The sequence below is a fragment of the Physeter macrocephalus genome, chromosome 18 (assembly GCF_002837175.3).
Source record: "Physeter macrocephalus isolate SW-GA chromosome 18, ASM283717v5, whole genome shotgun sequence".
Taxonomy (NCBI): Eukaryota; Metazoa; Chordata; class Mammalia; order Artiodactyla; family Physeteridae; genus Physeter; species Physeter macrocephalus.
Window position 1 is genome coordinate 38,906,773 of NC_041231.1, and position 25,831 is coordinate 38,932,603.

Below are 25,831 nucleotides of genomic sequence, written 5' to 3' on the forward strand. Positions count from 1 at the left end.
GGGGAGCAAAGCTGGCCATGCTAAAATGTCTCTTTGGCATGTGGATTATTTTGAGCTGAAAAACCTCAAGCCCCAAATGACTCAGAAAGAAACTTTGACTTTTGCCCTAACTGCCTAAAAGACTTTAGATAAGAGGACTTGTTCCCAGAAGACAGCTATCATTGGAGATACTTGCAAGGATATGGACTAGGTGTGGTAAGGGAAACTCTTAAGAGATCAGAGTCTGTTCTGTGTCCTATTGTCTCTGCCTGGCCCAGCTAACATTTAACTTTTGTTTGTTTTTCCATCTCCATGTCACTTGCTTTCCTCCCCTTTGAAATCCCAAACCACTACCCCCAACATCCTCTTTTGTCTTTAGCTGAAGATGATATTTAAGGTGAGGATTTCTGCCATTTTGGTAAGTTATTCAGTTTTCCTCTGCAATGTATCCCTGTTTTTAAACTTTTGTTTGATTTTCTCCTGTTAATCTGTCTCATGTCAATTTAATTCTTAGACCAGCCAGAAGAACCTAAAGAAGGAAAATTTATCCCTCCCCAACAAGGGCCATAAAGTCCATACACTCTGAATGCTCCTAATACAGCCCCTAGGTTGGCTTATCATGGCAAGAAAAATGGGGAATTGACAAACTTGGTCTAGATTCCATGAAGTCTGGGGAAATCAACAGACCTTCAAAAATGTATGCTTCTGCCAATATAGCAAAGGGCCGCTGTGAACCTATATATTGTGGCCAAGATACAACCCTCAACACATTTCTGCATTCCCAGCCACCAATTTTCTTTTCCAAGTTTGTTCTTGTTTGCATTCAGTTATACTTGGTTGAAAAATCTGTTCTTAATAATATTAATAATTAAAATTAAGATTATTTTAACCTTTAAGTAACTTATGTTTAACAAAACAACATTATTTTCAAAGTAAAATGACCCACACATTTTAATAACAAAATAGAGTCAGTAATCTCACTTTAAAAGGAGAGCTTTTTCAACACAATACCGTTTTTTACATACGTATTGTCATGCAGTGATCAATATTTTTTAACTTGAGAATTCCATGCTTTCACGTAACAGAAAACTAAACAAGAAGCAGATTGTCAAGTGCTATGATGGTGAACAGCTGCCAAAAATCTATGATTTTTTTTTCCCTCTCATTCCCTTAGTATTCTGTTGCAAAAGTTATACTGAAACACGAATTCATTAAGCATTTCTCAGCATCTTCAGAAAACACACTACCATTCTATCATATCAGACTTTCTGGGAATTTTCCTTTCCAGTCTGGGCCAGAGTAATTAACTTGGCCTGAATCAGGACAGTAATTTAAAGCAGACAGCATTTATATTTTGATGGAGAATTGAGTGCTAATGCTAAAGAATTTCCATGGACATGAATATTTTTCCCGACCTCTCCCAATATCAAGTTTCCTTGGAGTCCACCTAAATTATTATGATGCCCTACCAAAAAAATCACATTCCACTCTTCATCCATAAACCATATCTTTAGCAAGAAAACCACCGTTAGGAACTTTTCCATCAGACCTAAGTAATGTAGTATAAACAATATGCCTCAAGCAATCAGCCCTTTCCCCAACATATCGCTTTTAACAACATGCATAAAAAGGGAGCACTGCAGAACTCTGGTTCACTCCCTGAAGTTCCCTGTTCTTCCATCTGAAATCAGTGACTGCCACTGAGTAGTTGAAGTTGGCATTCAGAAAAACCAGTTGCTTCAGACCTAAACTTGATCATTCAGCTAGGTATTCAAAAGGAAAGACAAATATGACAATTGCATTTCGGGAACAATATTTTAAACTCTACCTTGGGACCACCATCTACTCTGCAATCAGTATTCTTTATTATTTCTTCCCTAATTCTTGGTGTCTCATTGTACTTTTTAAGGAGACATGTAGTGCAGAATGGTAGAAACAAACTCTAGTGAGTAGTAAAAAGAGATTGGTGATATGACTAAAAACAAACCACTTAGCTTCCCTGAGCTAATATTGAGTGTGTGGTACTGTGTGCCAGGCAGAGTGCTAGACTGCAGGGATACAAGACAGACTTTGACCTGTTCCTTACATTATCATTGGGACAAACCAAAAAAAAAAAAAAAAAAAAAGATTTTTAAAGAGCGAAAAAATATCTAAGTACCTAATTGAAATAATTATAATAATTATAAATGATCATACTTTCTATGAAGGAAATAGGGATCTGAAATAGAAAGTCAATAGGCATGTGAGGGGTGACATTTTAGCTGAGACATAGCAAATGGGAATAATTCTCCCCGCCCCCCGTAAAGGAGCAGAATGGGAGGGCAGTCTTTCCAGTTCAGAAGAAGATTGTTCAAAAACCCAGAGGAGGCTTCCCTGGTGGCGCAGTGGTTGGGAGTCTGCCTGCCGATGCAGGGGATGCGGGTTCGTGCCCCGGTCTGGGAGGATCCCACATGCCACGGAGCGGCTAGGCCCGTGAGCCATGGCCGCTGGGCCTGCGCGTCCGGAGCCTGTGCTCCGCAACTGGAGAGGCCACAACAGTGAGAGGCCCGCGTACCGGAAAAAAAAAAAAAAAAAAAAAAAAAAAAAGCCCAGAGGAGGGAGAAAGTTTGGGGGTGTTCAAGCAACAAAAAGGCTACGAGCATGGCTGATGTTATGAGAGGGAGGGAGAGAGGTCGGCGATGGTGGGGCTCTGTTGATAAGACACTTGGAGGCAACATACAGGAAAGCACATTGAAAGCCAGGAAATGCAAAACAAGTATAAGGGATTATTTTTAAGGACTTCCTGAATACTCATTATATACCCACAGCCAAATATAATTCTGACAGTACCAAAACCTTTTTTAAAAGTTCCTTTGTATTTTAATAGTGGGTAAGGTGTGAGGACAGTCCTGCCCACTGTCCTCATTGGAACACCACGAGAGGAACACCCATTGGAACACCACGAGAGGTCAACTGATGAACAAACAGGGCATTTGAATCCTATCCTTCTCAAAGGAAGGATCCTTCCCATGGAAACATGTGCTCCTTAACCGTGGGAGAGAAAGAGACTCTGGGACGAGTACTCAGCTTTGCTTCATCTCAGGCCACCTTTAAATTTGATCACTTCAGAAGAGAAATCAATTATAAGAGTGCTTCACAGTTGTTTCCATCCACCAGCAAAGATGGTGATGTTCCAGATTTTTTTTATTAAACATATTAGAAATTGATTTGAAAACATGTTCCTTTTGCCTGAATAAACTATTGTCTTTGCTTTTCCTTTCTTTGTTCAGAACAAGACAGAATTTCCCCTGAGGAACTGGCACAGAGCCTCATGCTTGGTCTGGACATCTAACAGGAGTGCGTATTATCAGCAGAATAAGATTGAAGGAGCCCCCAGTTGCCATATCACTCACAAGCAGGTTTGAAAGGCCATGAAGGAATAATTTTTAATGGCAAGAGGAAGCAAAAGAGTGGTTGTCTGCCACTGTTCAATAGCAGCAGTTTAAGAGCCCAAGTCCATTGAGATACCCTTATCTACAGTATCTTTGAGGCATGGCCTCATAGACAATACATTTATATTTGGCACAACAAACCTTAAGTTTTAAGAGTGAAAGAATTAAATCTTTTACAGGGGGAAAATCCTGTGCACAGCAGGAGAAACTGGCAGCTGGTATCAAACCACAGGCTGATTCTCTGGGATTATTTTAATTGTTCTTCATGCTGGTAATAAGAGGAATGTGTTCATTTTAGTTTAAACCATGTCAAAGCATGAGAATCAGCTCTGAGAATCTAAGTTGCCTAAATATCTGGGCCATGAAGGGGGAAAAAAGCAGTACGGATTTGGTTGTGGTGGCCAAAATACCTCCCTTAGCACTCAGAAGGCACAAGGGAGAGGGCTTCCTACCACCCACATAGCAGGATGGTGGGTGGAGGAAGGGCAGGGTCAAAGATTTGGGAGGCAAGGAGAGGACTGGGGGACACTTGTTTGGGCAACTTGGGCTAAAAGGAAGCCATGAGCCTAGGAATAAAAGAGGAAAGAAGACATGCTCCCAAGAGTTAGTATTAGAGCCCAGCTGGGGATGCAACTTACAGAAGCCTTACATGGAAAGACAGAAATCTAGAAATGCCAACTCCTTGAGACTCCAGTCATTTCCTCCTACCCACACCTCCTTCTTTCAGAATCGGCTATTCACAGCCTTGGCTGACCTGTTTCTATCACATGCCCTTTCCCCAGCCCTGGCTGATTGGATAACGGGTAGACATCTGACCTCAGAGGAACCATGGACTAGAAAGTTATGTACTTTGCTCAGAAGTGAACTCAGATACACAAACACTGAGTTGTTCTCTGTTGGGTTTGAACTGGGACATATGTAAAGTAGGACTTGGAGGAGACCGTGTTTCACCCATGAATGAGGATTGACAGGAGAACTGGTCTCCAGAAAATATGAAAAATACAGCAGGCGTTTGAGGAAAAAAAGCACAGACAATTTGGTTTTCTAATACAACCACAGACACAACCTCCCAATCTTTCCTAACCGAACCCAACCCAGTATCTTGTTGTAAAGGCACAGTACATAATCCACAGCAGAGAATCCCATTTTGCCATTCTCAGACATTGACTCAACAATTACTCGGTATACTACTTAGGCTCTGCAGGGTCAGGGAGGAGCAAAAAAGTGCTTCTGAGCTTCCCTAGGCATTCAGGAGGTGGCCAAGCAACCAGGGTTCCATGCCTCCATCCCCCAATGTCTACAAGAGTACTCTGCTTCTATATGTTTGTTTCATCAACGGTCCACGGAAACATTTGACTAGATAAAAAGCTCCAGTGCCTAAAAGCATGGTATCATAATGAATACCATACCGATGGGAAACACGATCTTGGGCATGGATTAGTTTTGGCTTCTACAAACAAGTTGTATGCAGGACTCTGTTACTTCTCAGTCCTTCCAGTATCAGTTCCCTTTGGGACTGGTTTCTTCCCCACTCTGTGAGATTCAGACCATCAGTTAGCAGCTCCATCTCACTTCTCAGTATGGGGTTGTGACTCAAACAGCCTATCGTAGACTTGACACAGATGCTGGAAGGGCAAGGGCTATAAAGATAATGAAAGTTAGTGGATGGTAGAGACCATCTTTGCCACTCAGTAGCTACAGTCTGCTGGGAATAAGCATATAACAATCAAGGAACAAGTCAAAATAAATAGGATTGATCCCTAAATCTAGTCATGCCTCAAGAGAGAACTACACAGATATCTTGCTTGCAGGTCAACAAATTCCCTTTCTGACCTTTGTTACTTTGAGTTGGGTACTGTCACTTGTAAACAAAGACTGCTGAACAATCTATCATGCTAAATTATTATTCAGGCTTAGTGATTTTATTTTTTAAGGGCTTATCTATTTCTAGAAGCTGTCCTCTTATTATAGATAGTTGAAAACTACTATACCATAATAGCAGAAACAACAATAAATCTAAAAATCTAAAAAAAAAACCACCTGAAATCTGAAAAATTTTTTTTCATTTTCAGCCCTAAACTTTTCTACTAGTTGACAGTCATCGATACAGGGTGTTAGAACATATCATCTTTCCTAAAGAAAATAATTTTATGCCTTTGATTCATAGTTTTGTAACACCAACTCAAGGAGAAAAAAAAATGGTTGAGCTAAAAAAAAATCCTATTTAATAGTGAAATCTAGAATCAAATGGAAGAGGAAAATATTTGGATGAATAGAAATAGCACATGAAATCAAGAATGCACCAATTTTTAACATCACCATCTCCTGGCAAAAAAAATAATTATAACAGTAATCTGTTTCAATGGAAATAAAAGTACTGTAGTATTTATGGTCTATGCCAGAGTTATAATGACTGCAGGGCCAGAAGTGAAGTGTCACAGCATGCTCCGCATGTTCTCAACACGGTTTCTAAAGGCTCTGGAGGCTATTAAATTTAATGAACCCATCTGCTATGAAATAGAGGTCCCAACATAATCAGTTTCCTCCATGCCATGTAATGCAGATGGCATTCTCTGTTCCACAACCCAGCAGGATGGTTTATGTTTCTCTTTAAGAGTGTCTTTTTGTTTTGACGATTTGCACTTCTTTGATATGCAGTGGTGTCTTGGGGAAAATACTGTAAATTCAGCTTCCAAGCCCCAACAACTTCCTTATGATGGCTTCAACCCCCTGAGTAATTGCTTCTAGGCAGTAAGATGTTGTAGCCTAAAGCAATCACCCAAATGACTCCTAAATGGCCTAGGTGCCATTCTGAGATGGGAGACCAAAACAAATGTGCAATTTATCATATGCAAAGCATTTTCTCCGCGTTGGACTTAGTGGGGGGTGAGGAAGAGGGATACACGTCCAATTTGCAAATGAAACTAAATTGGTTTGAAAGTTCCTACAAATTTCGCACTGAATTGTATTACCAGCAGACGGGAGGGGCAGGGGAGCTTGGTAATGAATTCTCATTATTTTAAATGGTCACATTCCCGCTGTTTCTAAAAGATTTCTTTGCTTCCCTTCTACGTGTCACTGTGGTCTGTGCAAACTCCCCTGGAGGGGTTGATCAGGGATGCTGGTGCTTCCACAGTCTGATGCATGTTCTACTCTGCGTACTAAGTTGGGAAGCATTCCCAAGATGATTAGGACCCAACTGGAAAACGTAAGTTATTTGCTTACAAAATAGAGCAAATTCTATTGTTAATGATTTTTTGCTCTGCACCTAAGAGATAATGACTGTGCAGCACAACCTGTATTCAGATGAGAAGCCCGTGAATTTCAGAATTCTGGTGTTCGCTGTTTTGTCAATTAATACATGAAATCTTATTAGATTAAACATAATTAATGCTGTTAACATTAATTCATTTATTTGGGCTTCACCAGGAGAGCAAATTGAATAGAACAGCCAGGCAGGAAACAGAATATTTAATCAGACTGGTAGTAATAGTCAGGGAGGATGGACCCTGAAAGGAAAATTCTGTCTGTCTCGATTCTAGATCAGGCTGGATTAAACACAACCTTGGACTCTCACGTGCAAAAATCCTAACTCAGCTTCTGTTCACAAACTTTTATCTTGATCTTGTCCAGACCCAGAACTGTATGAATTAATGTAAAATTAATAAAGAGGGAAAGTACTATACTCTCAGGTCATTACAAGCTATTCACTTAAAGTATTAAATCAATTATATTATTATATTTGTTGCTGCTGGGTTTTCAACCACAATAACTGATGAGTCAAGCAAATAGGAATTCCTTTTGCATTTACCACCAGATAACTAAGGAGGAAGAAGACTTTTAGGACCATATTAAGCAAACTTGTGGGATCGAGTGTCCAAATTTACTAGATAATCAACTAGTACCTAGTACCTAGATAATCAACTTCCTTTGTATTTGGTAGAAATGATATAAATCAGTAGGGTCACAAGTTCTAAAGGAATCAAAGGCACATTCAGACTACAATGTCACAAGAACCAGGCTCCTGGAGAAATCACTGGTCAGCAGAAATGTTATGATGAACAGCAGTTGTAATTTTATCATAATGGTATAAATTAATTAAACATTATGTAAATCTGTAAATTATGAATATAAAAAGGAAGTTGTTACTTCTGCAACTATGTAAATAAATGCCTTGGAAAGCCTCTAAAGAAGTTGCTAAGGTCGATTATAAGTATGTTCAAATATCAAAAAAATTCCACAGCTACCAACCCTACCAGGATATTATTAAAATGGGGTCACCATTCCCAGTGCCAAGTGCTCCTGAGTTTGGTCTCTTTAATTATTGCAAGGTGGGACACATTAGGGCAATCCTGGGTTTGGACTGTCCTGGATGTGTCAGGATGGTCATGAACTTGCAATTGCTGATTCCCATACCTTATTCATTGTCTGGGTGGTTCTAAAGTTGGTGGCCTCATCTTAGAATTTAGACTCTGCAGACGAGTTTAGCAAATGATTCCAATTTTGTTTCCATATAAATAACAAGGGGCTTTTGCCCTTGCCCTGGTAGATACAGGCCCAGATGATGAGTTTGAAGGGGTGCTGCTTCCTGGCCAGTGAGGCACCTGTTGGAGCAGTAGCTGCCTTCTCCTCACCTAACAGGCCTATGAAAAAGGAAGATGGAATCCCCAATGTCCTTCCTAACCCAACAGGTTTCTCAGTACCACCAAGATGAGAAAGAACCCTCAGAACATTCTACTAGGGGATTTATTTATCAGGGCTATTTGCAAAGATACAACACAGAGGCAGTGCTGAGCTATCATTTCAGGGACAAACATATTCTAGGGGTTTAGTTTTATGTGCATCAAAAGGTTCTTGAAGAGGTAGAATAAATGAGCTCTGTCATCTTGATCTACCATTTTAATTAATAATGAGCCACTTAAAGCATTATTTTATTTTAAAGTAAGTAAAGATGATTATGGCACAGAATGAAAATTTCATATAAATGTTTACGATGAAGCACAAGACTTCAAAGACAACTCCTCTGCACCATTTGCCCAGAGCTGCTTTCAGACCATTTTCTTCACTATTGCTGTCAGTTCTTTAGTGGAAAAGCTGCAGTAGCAATGGGTTTTCCCTCTCTTGTAACTGTCACCCATATATAAACGTATATATGTGTGTGTAAATATGTATGTACGTGGTTAGCAAATCTAGAACAATTTATTTAAATGATTAGCATTATCTAAAGCAAGATGCTACATTGATACAAAGCTTTATTCTCTTCCTCCCCATGATTTTCAGGTTATGTAACCCCAGCCAGGACACTCTAAACGTATGATGTAACGTATGATGTGTCCTTCACCAAAGGCACACAATGTCTATCTGCTTCTCATTAATGACACTAATTTTGAAGACCTGCTCAAGATTTTTCTGGATTCTCCCACTGGATAGATACTATTTTTCTTATTTTTTCCTCCTAACTAGTCAAAATTCTCTAGGGAAGCACTTTGAGACCATGAAAATATCCTGCTCATCATCAAAGCTCCCCCCTAGATTTAGCATCCATGGATGACCTTCACCCTAATCAAGCTTTACTAAAATGGTTGCCCACTGGTGATTTTCCATCTCATGATGCCCTCCCTCCTCACCCACCAGGCAGCATCCCATTTTGCCCTCTGCACACCGCACTCCTTCCCATCCATTTCATCATCTATTTAGTCCACCGGTTTGAGATTTGTTTACTTATTTAGAACACATTGATTTGTTTTATTCAAGTTATAGTCCATTACTCTTCTATTTAATTTTAGGCTCAAATTGTCCCAGAGTTGACCAGTGAGAGCCCCTTCACGTTGATTCTTGGGCCTTTTGATGTGACCTCGTGGTTTTGAGTGCTTCGTTACTGTCTGGCACAAAATATGCCAGGCTTTTTGTTTGTTTGTTTGTTTTTAACATTAAGACTCCATTACATCCATGTACCACAGTTTATCCAATTGATCTCTTATGGTTGGGGATTTAGGTAACTTTCAATATTTTGAAATGACAAGCAATTCTGCAGTGAACAAACTTGTGCGTATGTATTTTTGGATTGTTGGAGGTTTATCTTCAGGGTTAATTCCTAGAAGTAGAATTTCTGGCTCAAAGGGTAAATGCACATTTCCCCTTCCTATACCCCATTCTGTCTTCCCACAAGCATGTACAAGTGTCCCTTTCACACAGCCTCACCAACAAAGTTAAGCTTTTCATTTCTGCCACTCTAATAGGTGAGAGAAATGGTATCTCAAACCATACTTTAATTTGCATTTTTCTTACAATGTGTAAGTTGTACATATTTCATATGTTTAAAAACCATTTTTATTATTTTTGTGTGAATTTTTTTTTGCTCATTTTTTTCTATAGGAGTTTTGGGGTTTCCCCCTTAATTTTTGAAAGTTCTTTATATATTAGGATTGTTAGTTCTTTATGTGTGCTATATGTTGCATATTTTCTCCTATTTTACCACTTGCTTTTTGATTTTGCTTCTTTTTGACTGTGCTTGATTTTTTTACTTATAAAAGTTGGGTTTTGTTTTGTTTATATTTTAAGTAGTCAAACCTATTTTTATTTATATTGCATCTGGATTTTGCAGTCATTGTTAGAAAGCCATTCTCTGGACTCAGGTTATAGAGGAATTCACTAGATTTTGTTCTAGTGCTTATATGGTTTCATTTTTTACAGTTTAGGTCTCTGATCCCCTTGGATATTTTTCTCCGGTGTGATGTGAAGAAAATAACTAATTTTATCTTTTTCTAAATAGCTATCTAGTTTTCCCAAAAGCATTTATTACAAAGCCCATCCTAGCCCTACTGATTTGAGATGCCACCTTTATCACAAACTAAATTTCCATATGTAGGTGGATCTTTTTTTTTGGACCTTCTGCTCTACTGATCTGTCTGTTTATCCAGGTGCTAGTCCCACAGAGACTCTGTTTTATATTTTTTACATTGATGAAACAAATAAGATGACAGACCCAACTGGCTGTTCAGGGTTTGTACACAGAATCACTGGGTGTCTGGATCAGTCCGTTACTAGCTGGCTGCCCTCCTCCTCTCCTCTTCCCCGGCCTTACTCAACCACTCATATGAGGAAGAGATGAAACCATCACTGTTGTTGCTCTGTTTTTACTGTTAGTGTGGTGCCGACACAAATGGGGTGGCTTAGTTATTTCACTTCCATGATTCTAAACCAAACTGGGTCAGACTCTGAACGTGATAAAAGCCCAAGGTCTCCCTGGCAATCAGAGATGGTTTTTCAGCTTAACACCCATCTCCACTCAGGGTGATTTCTCCTGGGGACGGGCTACCCCTTCCTGACCAGTTTGTATTTCCATGGTCCCACTGTGTACTTTAAGGCTGTGTGCGGGGGGTGCAGGCTGCTTTGCTGTCCCCCAAGATGGGTTCCCACATGCTGCTCCTGCCCTGTATCTGCCTGCAGCTGCCAGAAGAGCAGCAGGAATGAGAGAGCTCGTGGAGAGAAAAGCTGGCCCATGGCAGCCATTGAGATCACTCTGGAGGACGGCTGGTCTGGGTTACAGCGATTAATGTGATGTTAATCCCGACACAAATGATGGGAGAGGGGCCCTCTGAGAACATTTACAATCAATAAACGAAAAATGCCACTCCCATCAGATTCATTATCACTATGAAAAATCACCCAGCAATTACACAAGAAACCTGGCCATTGAGCCATTATTTGATGATTGGCAACACTCCTCCTTTTAAGCTAATTCGGCACCAGAATCTTTTTTCCTTGGAATTTGGCTTTAGAATGAACCCATGGCCAGAGTTGCAACAACAATCAGTGCCTATATAACCACCACTGAAGCATTTTCTCACTTGTTCAAGGGAAGAAAAAGGCAGTTGTGGCCTCTACGGTGGCTCCAATTCACTGTCAGAACTGAAGGTGGTCCCACCTTCCCAAGTTGAGACCCAAGATTCATCCCCAGGACTGGGCCTCTCCAATGATGGCAAGGACTGAATCTAACACACCTGTCATCATTGCCACACTGACAGAATTTGTACACTTGTGAGAGGAAAAAAAAGGTAGAGAAGACAGAAACCGAAAGTGAGTTTTCTGTGCTGATGAGACACCTTCCAGAAGAACCTGTTACATTCTCTGATATTAGGAGTTGTCACCAACCTTGCTTGCTAAGAGACCAACGCAAACCATACAAATATGGAAGATGTCAGTGAACCCCGTTACTGAGAAGGAATGCTACAACCACCATCTTCTGGAATAAACCCAGGGAAACTCTCCCATGGTAGGAGGAACCCTCAGGCTCTCCCCTGGGGCCCTGGGGACTCACAGTGCTGTCGATGTACGCTTCAGTCCACACCACGTCGTGCTCCTGGTCAATGACTTTGGGCCGGCTGAGTACGTGGAGGTATTCCATGACATTTTCCTGCACATCAGCCAAGGTGGAGATCTGGGTGAAAAATCCTGCCAAGGGAGAACCACGTTAAGTAAAGACAGGAACAACTACAACTGGGGAGCAGACCTACGCTATGCCTTCTTAGCCTCTAGCTAATTTCTTTCTTCCCTTTTCCTTTTTAAACATTATGTCTCCTCTCTACCATCACCCACTTAATGAGCAATGTGTTCATGTTAGAGAACAGAGTCAAGCAAAAAGAGTAAAATGAAGATCAACCACAAACCCACCTCCCAGAAGAAGCCCCTGTTAATCCTTTGGAGAATCTCTCCCCAGATGTTTTCTATACATATACATATAGACCTTCTCTGGTAGATATGGGAGTCCTCTCTACATGCCATTTTGTAACCCCCCCTTTTTTTTCATTTTAGTGTATTTATTTCCAATGGGAAAACTAAAAAGCACCAAATTTAAAGGCTGTCCTATTTTTATAACTACAATAGTTATAATAATTTTTAAAAAAAAATTTTTATTGGCGTATAGTTGATTTACAATGTTGTGCTAGTTTCAGGTGTACAGCAAAGTCAATCAGTTATACATATACATATACCCACTCTTTTTTAGATTCTTTTCCCATATAGGTCATTACAGAGTATTGAGTAGAGTTCCCTGTGCTATTTTATATATAGTTGTACGTATATGTCAATCCCAATCTCCCAATTTATCCCTCCCCACTATAATTAATTTTTGAGTGCTTAATAAGGGGCACAAAATTTGCTAAACACCTAATAAGCTTTGCCTCATTTATTCCTGACAACATGATGAAGTAGGGATAACTTGCCCACTTTACAGATAAGATGACTGAGGCAGACAGAGCATATGTGTTTTGGCCGTGTTCTCACCAGTATCAAGTGGCAAATACAGAAGGTGAAACCAAGCTTGAGTATCTTAATCTATGCCTTTTGCTTCTACAGAATTTTGCTCTTTGTGTGTTTAAGGCTGAAACTCCAGCTCAAACCCTCATGTAGTTACCAGACCTGCCTTTTGAATATGCTGGGTAGACATGGTTTCTCAGTAACATAAAAAGTTCTAAACATGCTATCATCTTGTGGGTGGAGAGGCCATTTTGATCTCGAGTTCAGGTACTGCTATGCTCCTCTTCAGCTTGGGGTCCTGTTGGCTTTGCTGGGAGTTAGGAGATGTTAGAAGAGAAGGGCTGAACTGAGCATAGGTCTGGATCCCCAGGAGGGGGCCCTTCATTCAAACATTTATGGAAGGCTTTCTTGGTGCCTACCACTGAAGGAGCAGGAGTTAACTAGATGAGCATGACCCCTGCTTCCTGGAGGCCTGGGAGGTCTGAGTAAGCTGACAACTACAAAATAGCACAGTCAACATTATAGAGAAACACACAGCATGGACAGCCAATCACTTGGCTACCCTGAAGAAGGGTCAGTACAGCTGAACCCTGAAGGATGAGGACCAGTTAGCTAGAGGAAGGGGGGTTAAAGACTATGTCTGGCAAAGCAAGGAATGTAAGTAAAGGCCCAAGGTCAGAGCTAGACCCATTCTAGGAACAGAAAAAAACTCAGAATGGCTGGAGTAAAAAGCTGGGGGAGAGTGAGTAGAAGTAGGGTGCTATAAGATCAGAGGAATTAGCAGAGGGACTATCACATAAGATCCTGGGAAGGAGTTTAGACTTTATCCTACAGGCAAGTAGTCAGGGAAGCATTTTAAGCAGGGGACACTGGATGGACACAGATTCATGTTTCCTCCCCATGCCTCTAAATAAGGACCTTTATAACTAAGTTTATGCCAGCTCCTACTTGCCAACAAATGAGCGAGGATATGTGTGCCTCTGAAGCCAGATCTGTCACAGCACTTGCTGTAGTGTTTATAGAACCTCTTAGTGTTTAATACAGAGCTCAGGGTAAGGAAACGCCAGCCCTTTTATTGTCCAGAAAGGACCAGGACCCTCCCAGGGCATTTCCAAACAAAAGCCAGCTGGTTTGAATTTGGTGTACCAACCCCAAACCAGGTTGGGACCACGTGGCTTCTGGCTTCCTGGTGACAGCTCTGCACAGTGCTAATTAACACGCACTGTCACTCCTGTCCACTCCACCCTCCTGGCCAGGGCCAGAGCCTCACCCATCCCAGTAGAAACTGAGCCCCAAAGGCCTGTGAGACCCTGCTCTAGCTCAGGGCTCTGGAGCAGGGCCCATGTGTACCTTGGCACTCCCTCAGAGGTCAGGCACTACAGTTAGGGATGCCCATCTGGGTCACTGCTCACACAAGGCTTCCAGGTGGCCCCTCTTAGAGGCATAGTGGGAAAGACAAATTTTAAAGAAGATTGCTGGATGACAGCAAGCATCATAGATATAATCCCTCCACAAACCACGACTGCAATCAGTGAATAAGAAAGAAAACATTTCAGCTCTTCTCTAGTAGGTGAACCTTTGGCTCTGCATGAAGGGTCTTAGAGAGACAAACATGACACAGAGGACAAACCAAGAGAGGTGTTGCCATGTTGATAAGAGGAGGAGAGAACTCCATGGTCCTGGACCGTAAGGATACCTGGGTGAGCAATTCACAGTATAGCACTATTCCTGTTGTGGGTTCCTGTACCAAATGTGCAGTAAACACAGCCTCTCTTGGGAGGAGTTTTTCTTGGTTGTCTGTGTTTTCATTCTAATCCTCAAAGCCAACAGTAAAAATTCCTGATTTGGGTTTTCCAAAATAGGGCCAAGAGAAGGGAGGGAATAAATAGAAGGAGGGGGATGGGAGAGACAGATTCTCAGCATTGAGGCGGAGTGGGAAGGAAAAACAATCACACATTTGGAAGGGGATGGAGCTGAGGGATCATCCTCACTTGGCCTTGCTGTCATAATCAAAGTTCTGAAAATTTACAAAAAGCTGGCTACAGACCCATAGCCAACAGTATACCTGACACCTCCATAAGGATGACTAACAGGATTCTCAGACTGAACTCGTCCAAAGCCAACTCCTGATTTCCCTGGTCAAACCTATTCCTCCCGCATTGGGTCTTTCCCATCTCAGCAAATGATGCCACTGCCCAACTGGGCCAAACACTTAAGAATTATCCTTGATAGCCATCATTTCCTCACCCCACCCCACAGCTAATCCACCAGCGTGTTCTTCTGGCCCTATCTCTAAAATATGTCTCAAGTCCAACGAGGCATTTCCACTGCTCCCACCCTACTCCAGACTCCACTGTCTCTCCCCCAGGGTACAGCAACAACCAGCCATGCCCCACAAATCCCCCTCCTTGTTACCTAGACTCCTGACAGCAGTCAAAGGAAAGTATAAAGCAGACCATCTAAAGTATAGAGCAGACCATCATCTCCCTGCCTAAAATCCTAAAACAGCTTCTATTTAGAGTTACAATAAAATCCAAATTTCTTACCTGACCTCTAAGACTCTCCCTCACTAGGCCCCCGCCTACCTGGATGAACTCATCCCCTTCCATCCACCCACCAAGCTCATCCACCTGACCCTCCCCAGGCGCTTGCACCTACTGTACCCTCTGCCTGGCACACCATTTATCCAGTTTTCTACGGATGGCTCCTTTGGGTCATTCAGGGGTTAGCTGTCTGAACTCATTTCCTCTTGCTTCACCTTGCTTTCACTTTCTTCTGAAGATTCATCAGTGCTGAATTCTGATTTACTTGTTTACTTTGTTCTCTTTCAATGGAATATTGGCTCCATGAAATGTCACAAAAAGCTGGTGCCTGTCTTGTCCAGAGTGATATTCCCAGAACCAGCACATGGCTCTGTGAGAGCCATTACTGAAGCAAGGACATTCACCAAAGTCTTACTGTGATTCACAGTGTCGCTCTACACTTGGGTAACACAACAGCTCAACATGTGTGTGTGCTCGTTGTATAGGGAGGAAACAGAAACAACAGAGTTTAGTAATTTGTCCTGGATCAATCTGAATACAGATTCGTTTGATTCCAAAACCTTTGCTCTTAACCACTGAAGACATTGCCTCTTCCTGTAATGGGAAAGGACAGCATGGAGGCTGCTCAGAGCATGGACAGCATGGTCCTCCTCTGTAAGGACACCCCTAATGGGCTGTTTGAATCTCTGTGGCTGGGAAAGTTTGAGGCTGGGGTGGGGAAATATGTGGTTGCCCTATGAGGTTCCTGGCAAATGCACAGTAGTTAGCACCAAAGGTCTACTCAAAACCCATACCACAGTTCTAACTTATATTTCAATATATAGACCAGAAATGCAGATGTATAAAAGGTAAGAAAAGCTAGAATTACAAAGATAATATTAATAATGTACACTGCAAAGCTTAATGCAAATCATGCAAATCAGATCATCTAACCCCAACACATTAAACCGTAAAACTTATCTGAAAGAGTCTCTTTTTGTTTCTAAATGTTTTTCATATAAGTTTTAGTTAACAAATGTACCTTTTGATGGATAACAGGAAGTCGCTGAGGGCTGGACTCTTTGGCTGTAACCACAGATGCTTCCCTCCTTCTCCTTCTGCATCCTTTGAACTGGCCACTTCCCCCCCCACTTCCCTCACCTCTTTGTATTTCTTTTAAATTCTAGCTCTTGAATGTTTATTCTCTTCTTTAATGTGCCTTTTTGGACTTCATATATCATGTAAGAAAACAGAATCAGCAATCTTTTGGTAATTATCAAGGAGTAATTAATGCTGAAATTAGCCACCTATTATAAATGATCTGCTCCTTTTTCTCCATAACATCAATTTACTTACCTATTCCCTTACAGAGCCTCCTGTGAACTCTTGAGTTACAACTACTCAGTGTGATAAACCACATGCAGCCTGGTGCTTTATATTTCTGATATTTTACTACACTTACTTAGAGATTTCTTAAGAGTCCCTTGTCTAAGAGGTGCCTCTGCATGAGATGCTCCAACAGTACATCATTCAACACTCCACTTTGCAATGACACCAGATCTGAGGGACCCCAAAGTCTGCTCCTCAGTGGGAGACCATGGCTGTCTACCTCACCGGTAAGGTCTGGGTAAGGTCCTCATTCTACTTTTGGTGTGATGGGTACTGCTCCCTTGAGTCTTTTCAAAGACTCTTTTCCCCTCTGACATAAGGCAGGCTGAAAACGAGAAAGCCAGTGATCAGGTGCCAGTCTTCTCAAGGCAATAAGGTAGGCAGTGATGTTGCTGGTGTGACCTGGTGTGCATCCCCTTATGCAACAACAGTGTTCTTGGAAGACCCTCACAATATTCTGTCCCATCTTCATCCTCCCCAACAACATCACACACTACTGAAAATCACTTTTTTTTCTATAGAAAAATGCACCATTGATAAACAACTTTCTACCTCCACATCTCTTTGGACCATTATAAAGAACGAGTAAGAGGTCTGTTGGGCCCTGAGAGCTGAAGGGCACATGTCCGATGAGTTGGAAAGAGAAGACCAAGGAGAGAATGACCACTAGGCCAGGGAGCCCAGGGGCCTCAGTGGACATGTGCCACCTGGAGAAGGGGGCTCCCAAGTGTGAAACTATCAGAATCAGCCAGAACCTCTGATTCAGGAGCAAGTCTTTTTTTGTGTGAATAATATTACATTTTTCATTTTTTTAAACATCTTTATTAGAGTATAATTGCTTTACAATGGTGTGTTAGTCTCTGCTTCATAACAAAGTGAATCAGCCACACACATACATACATCCCCACATCTCTTCCCTCCCACGTCTCCTTCTCACCCTCCCCATCCCACCCCTCCAGGTGGTCACAAAGCACCAAGCTGATCTCCCTGTGCCACGTGGCTGCTTCCCACCAGCCATCTACCCTACACCCGGGAGTATATATAGGTCCATGTCACCCTCTCACTTTGTCCCAGCCCACCCTTCCGCCTCCCCGTGTCCTCAAATCTATAATATTATATTTTTAATTTCAAATTTCATGCTAGAAAAAATAATTTAAAGCAGGGGTCACCAATCCCTGGGGACCGCGGCTACTGGTCCTCAGCCTCTTAGAAACCAGGCCGAACAGCAGGAGGTGAGCAGCGGGCAAGCTAGTGAAGCTTCATCTGCCGCTCCTTATCGCTCCCCGTTGCTCTCTCCACCGCTCGCGTTACCGCCTGAACCATCCTCCCCCACCCAGTCCGTGGAAAAATTGTCTTCCATGAAACTGGTCCCTGGTGCCAAAAAGGTTGGGGACCTCTAATTTAAAGGATCACACTGTGGAGCTAGGAATGCTGGCTTGCCTGCAGCTCTAACGCTGTGCCCCATTCCACCCTGCCTCGTCTCCTCGGAGAGCCTTAATATCTGCATTTGTAAAATGTCAGAAACTGGACCACATGCCTACACAAGCTGAAGCAGGGCAATTTCTAGAACACATAGGCTGGGTATAAATCCCAGCTCCAGTCTTTATTAGCTATAGACCATTAAAGTCCTTTCACAACATCTAGATTCCTTTTCCTAGATTCTCTCAAATCATGGGAAATATTCCTCTATGAACCATGACTTTCTTCCCCCCCAAGAGAAGCAACCTCACACCCTGGTGAAGAGTTAGGCTCAGACTTTGGATCAACTGGGCCTGAATCCTGGCTCTGCCACCTGCTAGCTGGTAACCTGGGGCGAGCTGCTAGTCTCTCTGAGTCTCAGTTTCCTTCTCATGCACTTTATACAGCTTTAATGAGGGTCAAAAGAGATAATACATAAAAGTACTTTGCACTTTACCTGGCACTTAGAAGTTTGTCATCCTTAGTTGCTATTAACAACAGTAGCACCATCTTCATCTTCACAACTATTACCCTTTCCACTCAAATTCTCAAGTTCTATGGAATCTACACAAAGAATGTATACAACTTAAGTCTGCATTAACAGATAAATGGATTAAAAAGATACAGTGTATACACACACACACACACACACACACACACACACACACACACAGAAATATTATTCAGCATGAGAAACAAGGAAATCCTGCCATTTGCAAAAACATGTATGGACCTTGAGTACATCTTGCTAAATAAGATAAGTCAGACAGAGAAAGACAAATACTGTATGATATCATTGGTATGTGGAATCTAGAAAAGTGAAAATCATAGCAACAGAGTCAAAAGGGGATTACCAGGGGTTGGGGGTTGGGGAATTGGAGAGCTACTGGTCGAAGAGTACAAAAAAAGAATTATACAAAGGTATCTGAAAAACTGTCATTTTTGCCTTCTTCCACCTTTTCTGAAACAGCAAAAAATTTTAATTGCCAGTCTTTCCCTACTCCAAACAACCATTCTGGCCTCATAAATTTGACACTTGGAAAGGTATAGTGAGGTTAAGAGATTTCTAGTGGGAAAAGGCAATGGGTCTGAACTTCCAAGGAGGGCTCAGAGGCCACCAGTTCTCTTTCAAACAAGGAGAGAATGACCATTAGCCTATCAAAGAGGGACAGGCTGAGCAGATAACCAAGAGAGACTCATGTGGTGTTTCCATTCAATCTAATGATGACAGATAGGTTGAGAACCAAACACAGAGACCCTTCTTTATTTGCACAGCTGGAAAACACTCCATTCACCGTGATTTTTGAAGGAGAATCAGGCAGTGCTTATTTAAAATCTTGGCACACTGAACATTACAGAAGGTCATCAAGGCGTTATGGAGTATCTGGGCTAGCTGGCCCCTCTTTTCAGTTTTCCCAGTTCACTTGTTTAACCAATAGTGTGAATGCAGAATTTTAAGTTCCATAAGCCATTCTACAGTGGCAATAATTGTTTTAATGTATTTCAAATGGTTTGCTGCTTTGCCTCATTAGGGCTGGTTGCCTCAAGATAGGACCTAGTTATGCATAAAATGAGACAAACCAATGAGCTCCAGGCCGCTCTGGATTTTGCTAGTGGATTGGAGGAGGCAGAGAACTCCTGTGAGGGCTATGAATATGCCCAGACATCCATTTCCAGGGGGCAGTGTCAGAGGTCCACTGACTGAGAACTGTCTGCATGGCTACCAGACTTCCAAACAAGAAGTTTCGCACCGATAGCAGGGCCTTGACCACTGACCCAGGGACAATGAGCTGGTCCTGACAACTCCTGCTCCTCCCTAGGGTCACTCTGGTCAGTGAGCCAACAGGCTTCTCCCTGGGCTTCCCTGGGTCTGCTCTGGTCCCTGAATGCTAATGCTTCATTTCACTGAAGAACTTGGCTGAGTCAGGGCAAAAATATGTAAGGAGGGGGGCGGGCCCTCCCTGGACCTCATGTCACTTGAGATGAAAAATGTTATGCTGCCTCCATACTATAACAATCTGAGAGTATAAACAATGATTTAATTAATGACCATAGAAGAACACTTGCTCACCGACGTTACGTTGGTCTAAATCCCATAACTGACGCAACATGAAGCCGATGTTTATATGGGCACAGATGACTGGAACCTGACATTTTGATAGCAACTGCTACTTTGAAGAGTGGCAAACAATGACATTTTATTCCCACGGCCCTTTAGAAGAGAAGCAGAGGAGGAAGGTGAAACTATTGTGAGGGACTGACTCTGGCAGGGAAGGAAACAACTGGATTTGGACAGGAAGAGAAGGAGAATCACTGCGGAATCCAGCGGCCGGGCCAGCTAAGCAGCTGCTATTACCTCCTTGGATTTTCCAAGTTCCTGCGCTCAGAACATATAAATCTAAAGGGCTATATTCTATGGCCAGGCCCCGAAATACTCTGAGTTGACTAAATTGTCTTCAAAAGGATTCTTCAACGATTCTTATAAACAATGACTAAAACTAAATTATGGTGTAATATTAGTTGATTAAGACAAGACTTCAATTTGAGTAATTTTCATCAGCTGGACACAGACAGTGGTAAAAACAATAACCCATGACTAAATGCATACTCGCTGATGGGAAGAATTGCAGTCTGATGTGGCAGGAATAACATGAAAACTTTTAAAAATTAAAAAATGGAAAGGAACTCTTTCTTTCAAGACCACAGAATCAAGGAAAAAATTGAGAAAGTGTAGCTCACTCAAATGTCAGTGAAGTTCCAGAAATTATCTCAATGGTCTGTTTTCTCAGAGGCAACCTAGGATCCATTCAGCCTCCATCTCCTCATGCCTACTTTCCTTCTATATTTCCCCTTCAAATGAAGCCAAATGCATTACTCTGAGACAATCAGAATTCCTGATACCTTTGAGTGAGGTGAGCCAGCCAATAAACTAAAATAATTGCAGAACATGTTATTTTAGAGCTTCAAGGAAATGTTCAAACCTTTCATGCAGTTCTCCATTTTTAGATGCAGAAATTGAGACTTGCTTCAAAGATTTCTCCAAGTAGAAGCAGATAATAAAAGACAATGCCAAGCGAAGGGAAAGTGAGGCAGAGGTTTACTTGCTTGGCTAGGCACTTATTCCCTGAGAACTTCCCGTGTCCATCCACCTGCAGAGCACATATATTTTTCTTTGTGGGCTTACCTCTGCCTATATGCAATTCGGCAGGGGAAGACCTGTCCCAAGCTGGGTGTCAGAATCATTTTTTGGAGAAGATATAAACTCTCCTTTCTCCACAATAGGTCTTGTGTGGATAGATGGGTATGCACAGCGTGGGGTAGCCATTTTTGACATGCACATGCCCTAGCAGAGAAGGTCTATCTACAGAGAAGAAGAATGCCACGGAATGTAGAAAGAAACCAAGAAGGAAAAGAAAAACAAAAACACAGCCCCTGGCCCCTCATGACACATAAGCTTCCCTTCCCACTCTGGGTTCTGACTCACTCTCCTCTCTCTCCAAGACACTCTTCTTTTTAATTTCAGGGAGCAACTTTGGTTGCTTGCAACTAAAATAACTTTGTCCTAAGTCACCAAAACTAAAGCTGAGACCTGCCAACCCTTCCCTGAGTCCTCTTTCCTCCACTAACATACATATATTGGAACTTTTATAAAGGACGGCATAACAGGCAATGTAGAAATAGACCACCTACATCCACCAATACCAATTTACTGTGCAACAGGACATATCTTCCTTTATTAGTATTTATAGTCAATTTGCTCAATTCTCAAACCTTAAAGAAGCAGCCAGTCTACATAAAGCAGGAGGTTGGGCTGAGTGCTCAAGAGGAAATCAGAATGACAGGCTGCTCTCAGGGACTGTATAGCCTCAGAGCAGAGATAAGATATAACCACAGATCAATATAACACTAGGAAATCATATGGGGCATTTCTGTGCCAGGCACTGAGCTGCCAGCTTTACCTGCACAGCCTCATTCATGCTCACAGCATCTGTCTGGGGCAGGTATCATCACTATCTCTGTTCTGTAGGTGATATAACTCAGACCCAGGTAGGTATGGTAACATCCACCACCGTGATTGGTGTTTGGTAGAGGCTGGATTTGAACTCAAGGAGTTTGGGTTAAGACTCAAGGAATCTAGACTATACCACCTATTTGCCTCCTATGCTTTGCCTTCTTGGTTGTGTGTAGACTGAAAAGAAGCCCTTCATAAGACTGGAGGGGGCTTCCCTGGTGGCACAGTGGTTGAGAGTCTGCCTGCTAATGCAGGGGACACGGGTTCGTGCCCCGGTCCGGGAGGATCCCACATGCCACGGAGCGGCTGGGCCCGTGAGCCATGGCCGCTAAGCCTGCGCGTCCGGAGGTACCACAAAAAAAAAAAAAAAAAAAAAAAAAAAAAAAAAAGACTGGAGGCCCTGTTCCTTCCCTCCCTGTGCCTTCCCTAAAGCACTGTTTCCAACAAACATCAGGGCCTGTGAATGTAGAAAATCAACCTGTGAATGTAGAAAAGCCAACAATTATTGAGCACTTACTAGGTCTCAGCACTGAACTAGGCACCTAATCTGTACCATTTCATTTTTTAACCCTATATTCAATAAAAATCAAAAAGAAAAGCTATTATCACCCTCTCCACTTTGAAGATTAGAACACTGAAGCAGGTTAAAATTAACTAAGTTAATTAGTTATGTAGGTTAAGTTATGCTATGGGAACATATCAAACTGGAAATCTCACTGGCTTAACACATAGGTTCATCACACAGACTATATATCCATCATGGGCTGGCAGATGGCAGAAGACAGGGTGAGCGGAAAGGCATCTGCTCCATGCGGCCACTCAGGAACCCAGGCTATTTCATCTATTCCATCATGTAGCTTCAGAGTTCACAGGAGCAGAAAAGAATATAGATACCACCAAACCAGCTCTTAAATGCTTTAGCCCATAAATGACCCAGGTTGGTTTTGCTTAAAGCCTGTGGGCCAGAACCAGTGCGAGGGGGCTGGGATTGGTGAGTGAGCACACGGATATGTGGTGCATGGTAAATGGCTCTGCCATAGTAATTCTTCCAAGGTCACTCAGCTACTAAGCGATAGAGTGGAGAGGCTTAACCACTCCACTTGACTATGTCCTCAAAGTTTATAAACACATTTTGGGAGAAGTTGTTACAAGTCAGTCATAATCATTTAGAAACATCCAGACCTTATCTTAGAATTCATAGCCTTCTGGTAGAACTCTCCACTTTCTCGTGACTGTCTCTGTTTCTACACATCCACGGAGAAGTTATTCAGAACTGAACCCATCAGGGGACCTACCTTTATTGGCACAGGCCATCCACTTGAGATTGTCTGCAAAAGCAGCCTCTCTTCCAATGAGGTACGTGAAGATGCGAACCTGAGAGGAAGAGGAACACACGGATCAGTGGTTTTCACTTTTCACCCTCCTGCCCAGACCACAAGCATGGCTCACACACACGTGGTTTACCTCTTTAATGCTCCATGCTTCCCATCTTTAGAAACATATTTAAGACATTTGAAGTAAAGTCAGCTAGAAGTATATTCAAAACTGGGGCCTTTGATCTTTTAACCCATATGGCACTGGTGGTGGTTGTTTTTCGGTGTGCAACTTGCGACAGAGGAGAATAACTTGAAACGGGAGACTGGCAGCATCGTGGGCCTGGGTTTGCTACACATATATGAACAAAGATCATCCAGGTCTGGACCAAATTGGCAACCACTTTCCTCATCCGCACAGGAAGTACAGAGTGTGCTCTTCTTGGGAATAAAAACACCACAGAAAGAACTTCAGCATGCCCCCCACCCACCCAATGGTGAGAACAGGCTGCAGACACTCTCTTACTGTCTGTGGTGGTAATTAATTGGGATGAGAGGCACAGCCTATAGCCAGGAGACCAAAGGGAACCCTCTCTAGCCTTCCTAAACTTTGGCTCCTAAAGAGCAGAGAACACATATAAAACCTTGGATCTCTCACTTTCTACTGCCTTCTCAAATCTCTATTATGAGGCCAGAATTCTTTGAAATAAAGTAAAACCCACCCCCCAGAGTTGTACTTGAGGGTTAGATGGAAGAAAAACAAGAAATTAAAGGGGTTAAAATCCTTTGGTTCACATTTTAAATGGCATGTGGGTCAATACCACACAGTCCAAACAAAATTCTTCTGGCAGGTGAAGTCAGTCCTTCGGCCACCAATTTACGACTGAGTTAAATGCAGACATGGTATTAGATGAATTACATTCAACATGTGGTCCCAAAGTCTTTCCAGCTGATGTCTCCTCCACTCAGCCAGACTGGGTCAAGCACCCCTACGGCTCCTTCAGAGACATTGTTGAGACTGTTGTTAACTAGTATCTTGTGTGGTTATACGAGGTTGATCTCCACTAGACCACCCACCTGACAAGGGAAAGGATGGCTGTGCTTTGATGGGGCACAGTGCTTGGAACATTACAACTCAGTAAATGAATGGATAAAAATGTAAATGCACACAGCTGACTGAAAATTAAGATTTTGCTTTAGTTACGAGTATCCTCTTAACTGAGACATATAACTGGAAGACTAGTTCTTACGTGATGGTTTACTTCCAACTTAAAGAGATGTTTAAATATACATTATCATTGTGTAGCCTTAGTCTGTCCTCATTTGTGTTCAGTAAGGCAGTTATTTCATCCATCAACAGCTCCTGCAAGGGGGCTTCCGGGGCAGATGAGCAGACACAGAGGCCTTCGCTTTGCCTCTCTCATTCCCCCAGCTCTTTTCCACACTATTCCCACTGGAATCACATTGGGAGGAGGGATTTTTTTTTTTTTTAATTGGGAGATTCTGACTCTCTTGGGGAAAAAAAATAGAAGATGCAACCTCATAGGCCCAAAGTGGTCACCACTGACCTTCCTACACAGAGCTGTCCCCTGTTCACTTTTCCTGCCTGGCCACTGTTAGCTTTTAGCTGAAAATGTCTGATTTAGGGGGAAACTGAGGCTCGGTTAAGTAAAGTGATTTGCTTAGTTTCATCAAGTACTGATCTAATGAGAGAGGTCTTCCATGGCCTCAGGATAACACTGGTGTCTCCCCTCAGTTTCCTGGAGATGCCAGTTCTGTCAACCCAGCCAGCTACAAGGCCCTGAGCTAGCACTCAAGGGAGCCAGACCAGCCTCAGGCTTTTTTCTTCAAAGATCTTTACCTTTCATTTCAAATTCAATTTATTTAAAAGGAAAACATCAGACTAATAAAAACCTGCACAAAGCAAGTTCTTAACGAAGCAGAAAGCATAAAAGATAGCTCTTAGGAAGTGAAGCTGTGAGTCTATCCTTGCAGGCAAAGAGGAATACACCTGACGCAAAGCAGCCTATTTGTTCTGAGCAAAGGTACCTGCAGGTGCCAAACCTCCTCTGCCATCCAGGTGAAGAACCTGAGGACAAACTGAGTTCTCTCTTGGAGGCATAGTTAAAACCCCAGAACAGTGCTGTGAACCATTCAGGAAAACTTACACAGATTCTGATTTTAAAAGATGGTAACTCATTTGGAAAACCAGTAGGATTGCACCAAACTTCAGACCAGACATGATTACACAGGAATAAGGTGCTAACAATAACCACAATCATGAAAACCAGCACCACGACCCCCTCCACCAGCACCGCTGCCCCTACTGCCAACACGACTGTGGCTTCTCCAGTCAGCACCACCCCCTGGGTCAGGTATGTGCAAAGACATTTATAGCATTATACTAATTTTGTTGGTTTGTATTTTATTTTATTGCTTATGAAAGAAAATCAGAATCATGTTAAATAT

General features: G+C 42.3%; 1 protein-coding gene across 1 annotated transcript in view; it reads right to left on the reverse strand.

The window, feature by feature from the left end:
* The window catches only part of CACNA2D3 (calcium voltage-gated channel auxiliary subunit alpha2delta 3), a 798,772-nt gene that overhangs the window by 262,130 nt on the left and 510,811 nt on the right, over nucleotides 1-25,831 (reverse strand). The window contains exons 14-15 of the mRNA XM_055079897.1: nucleotides 23,345-23,423; nucleotides 11,731-11,864 (exon numbers count right to left, since the gene is read on the reverse strand). Of these exons, the coding sequence (XP_054935872.1) occupies nucleotides 11,731-11,864; nucleotides 23,345-23,423 (213 nt within the window). The remainder of the gene's footprint in view (nucleotides 1-11,730; nucleotides 11,865-23,344; nucleotides 23,424-25,831) is intronic.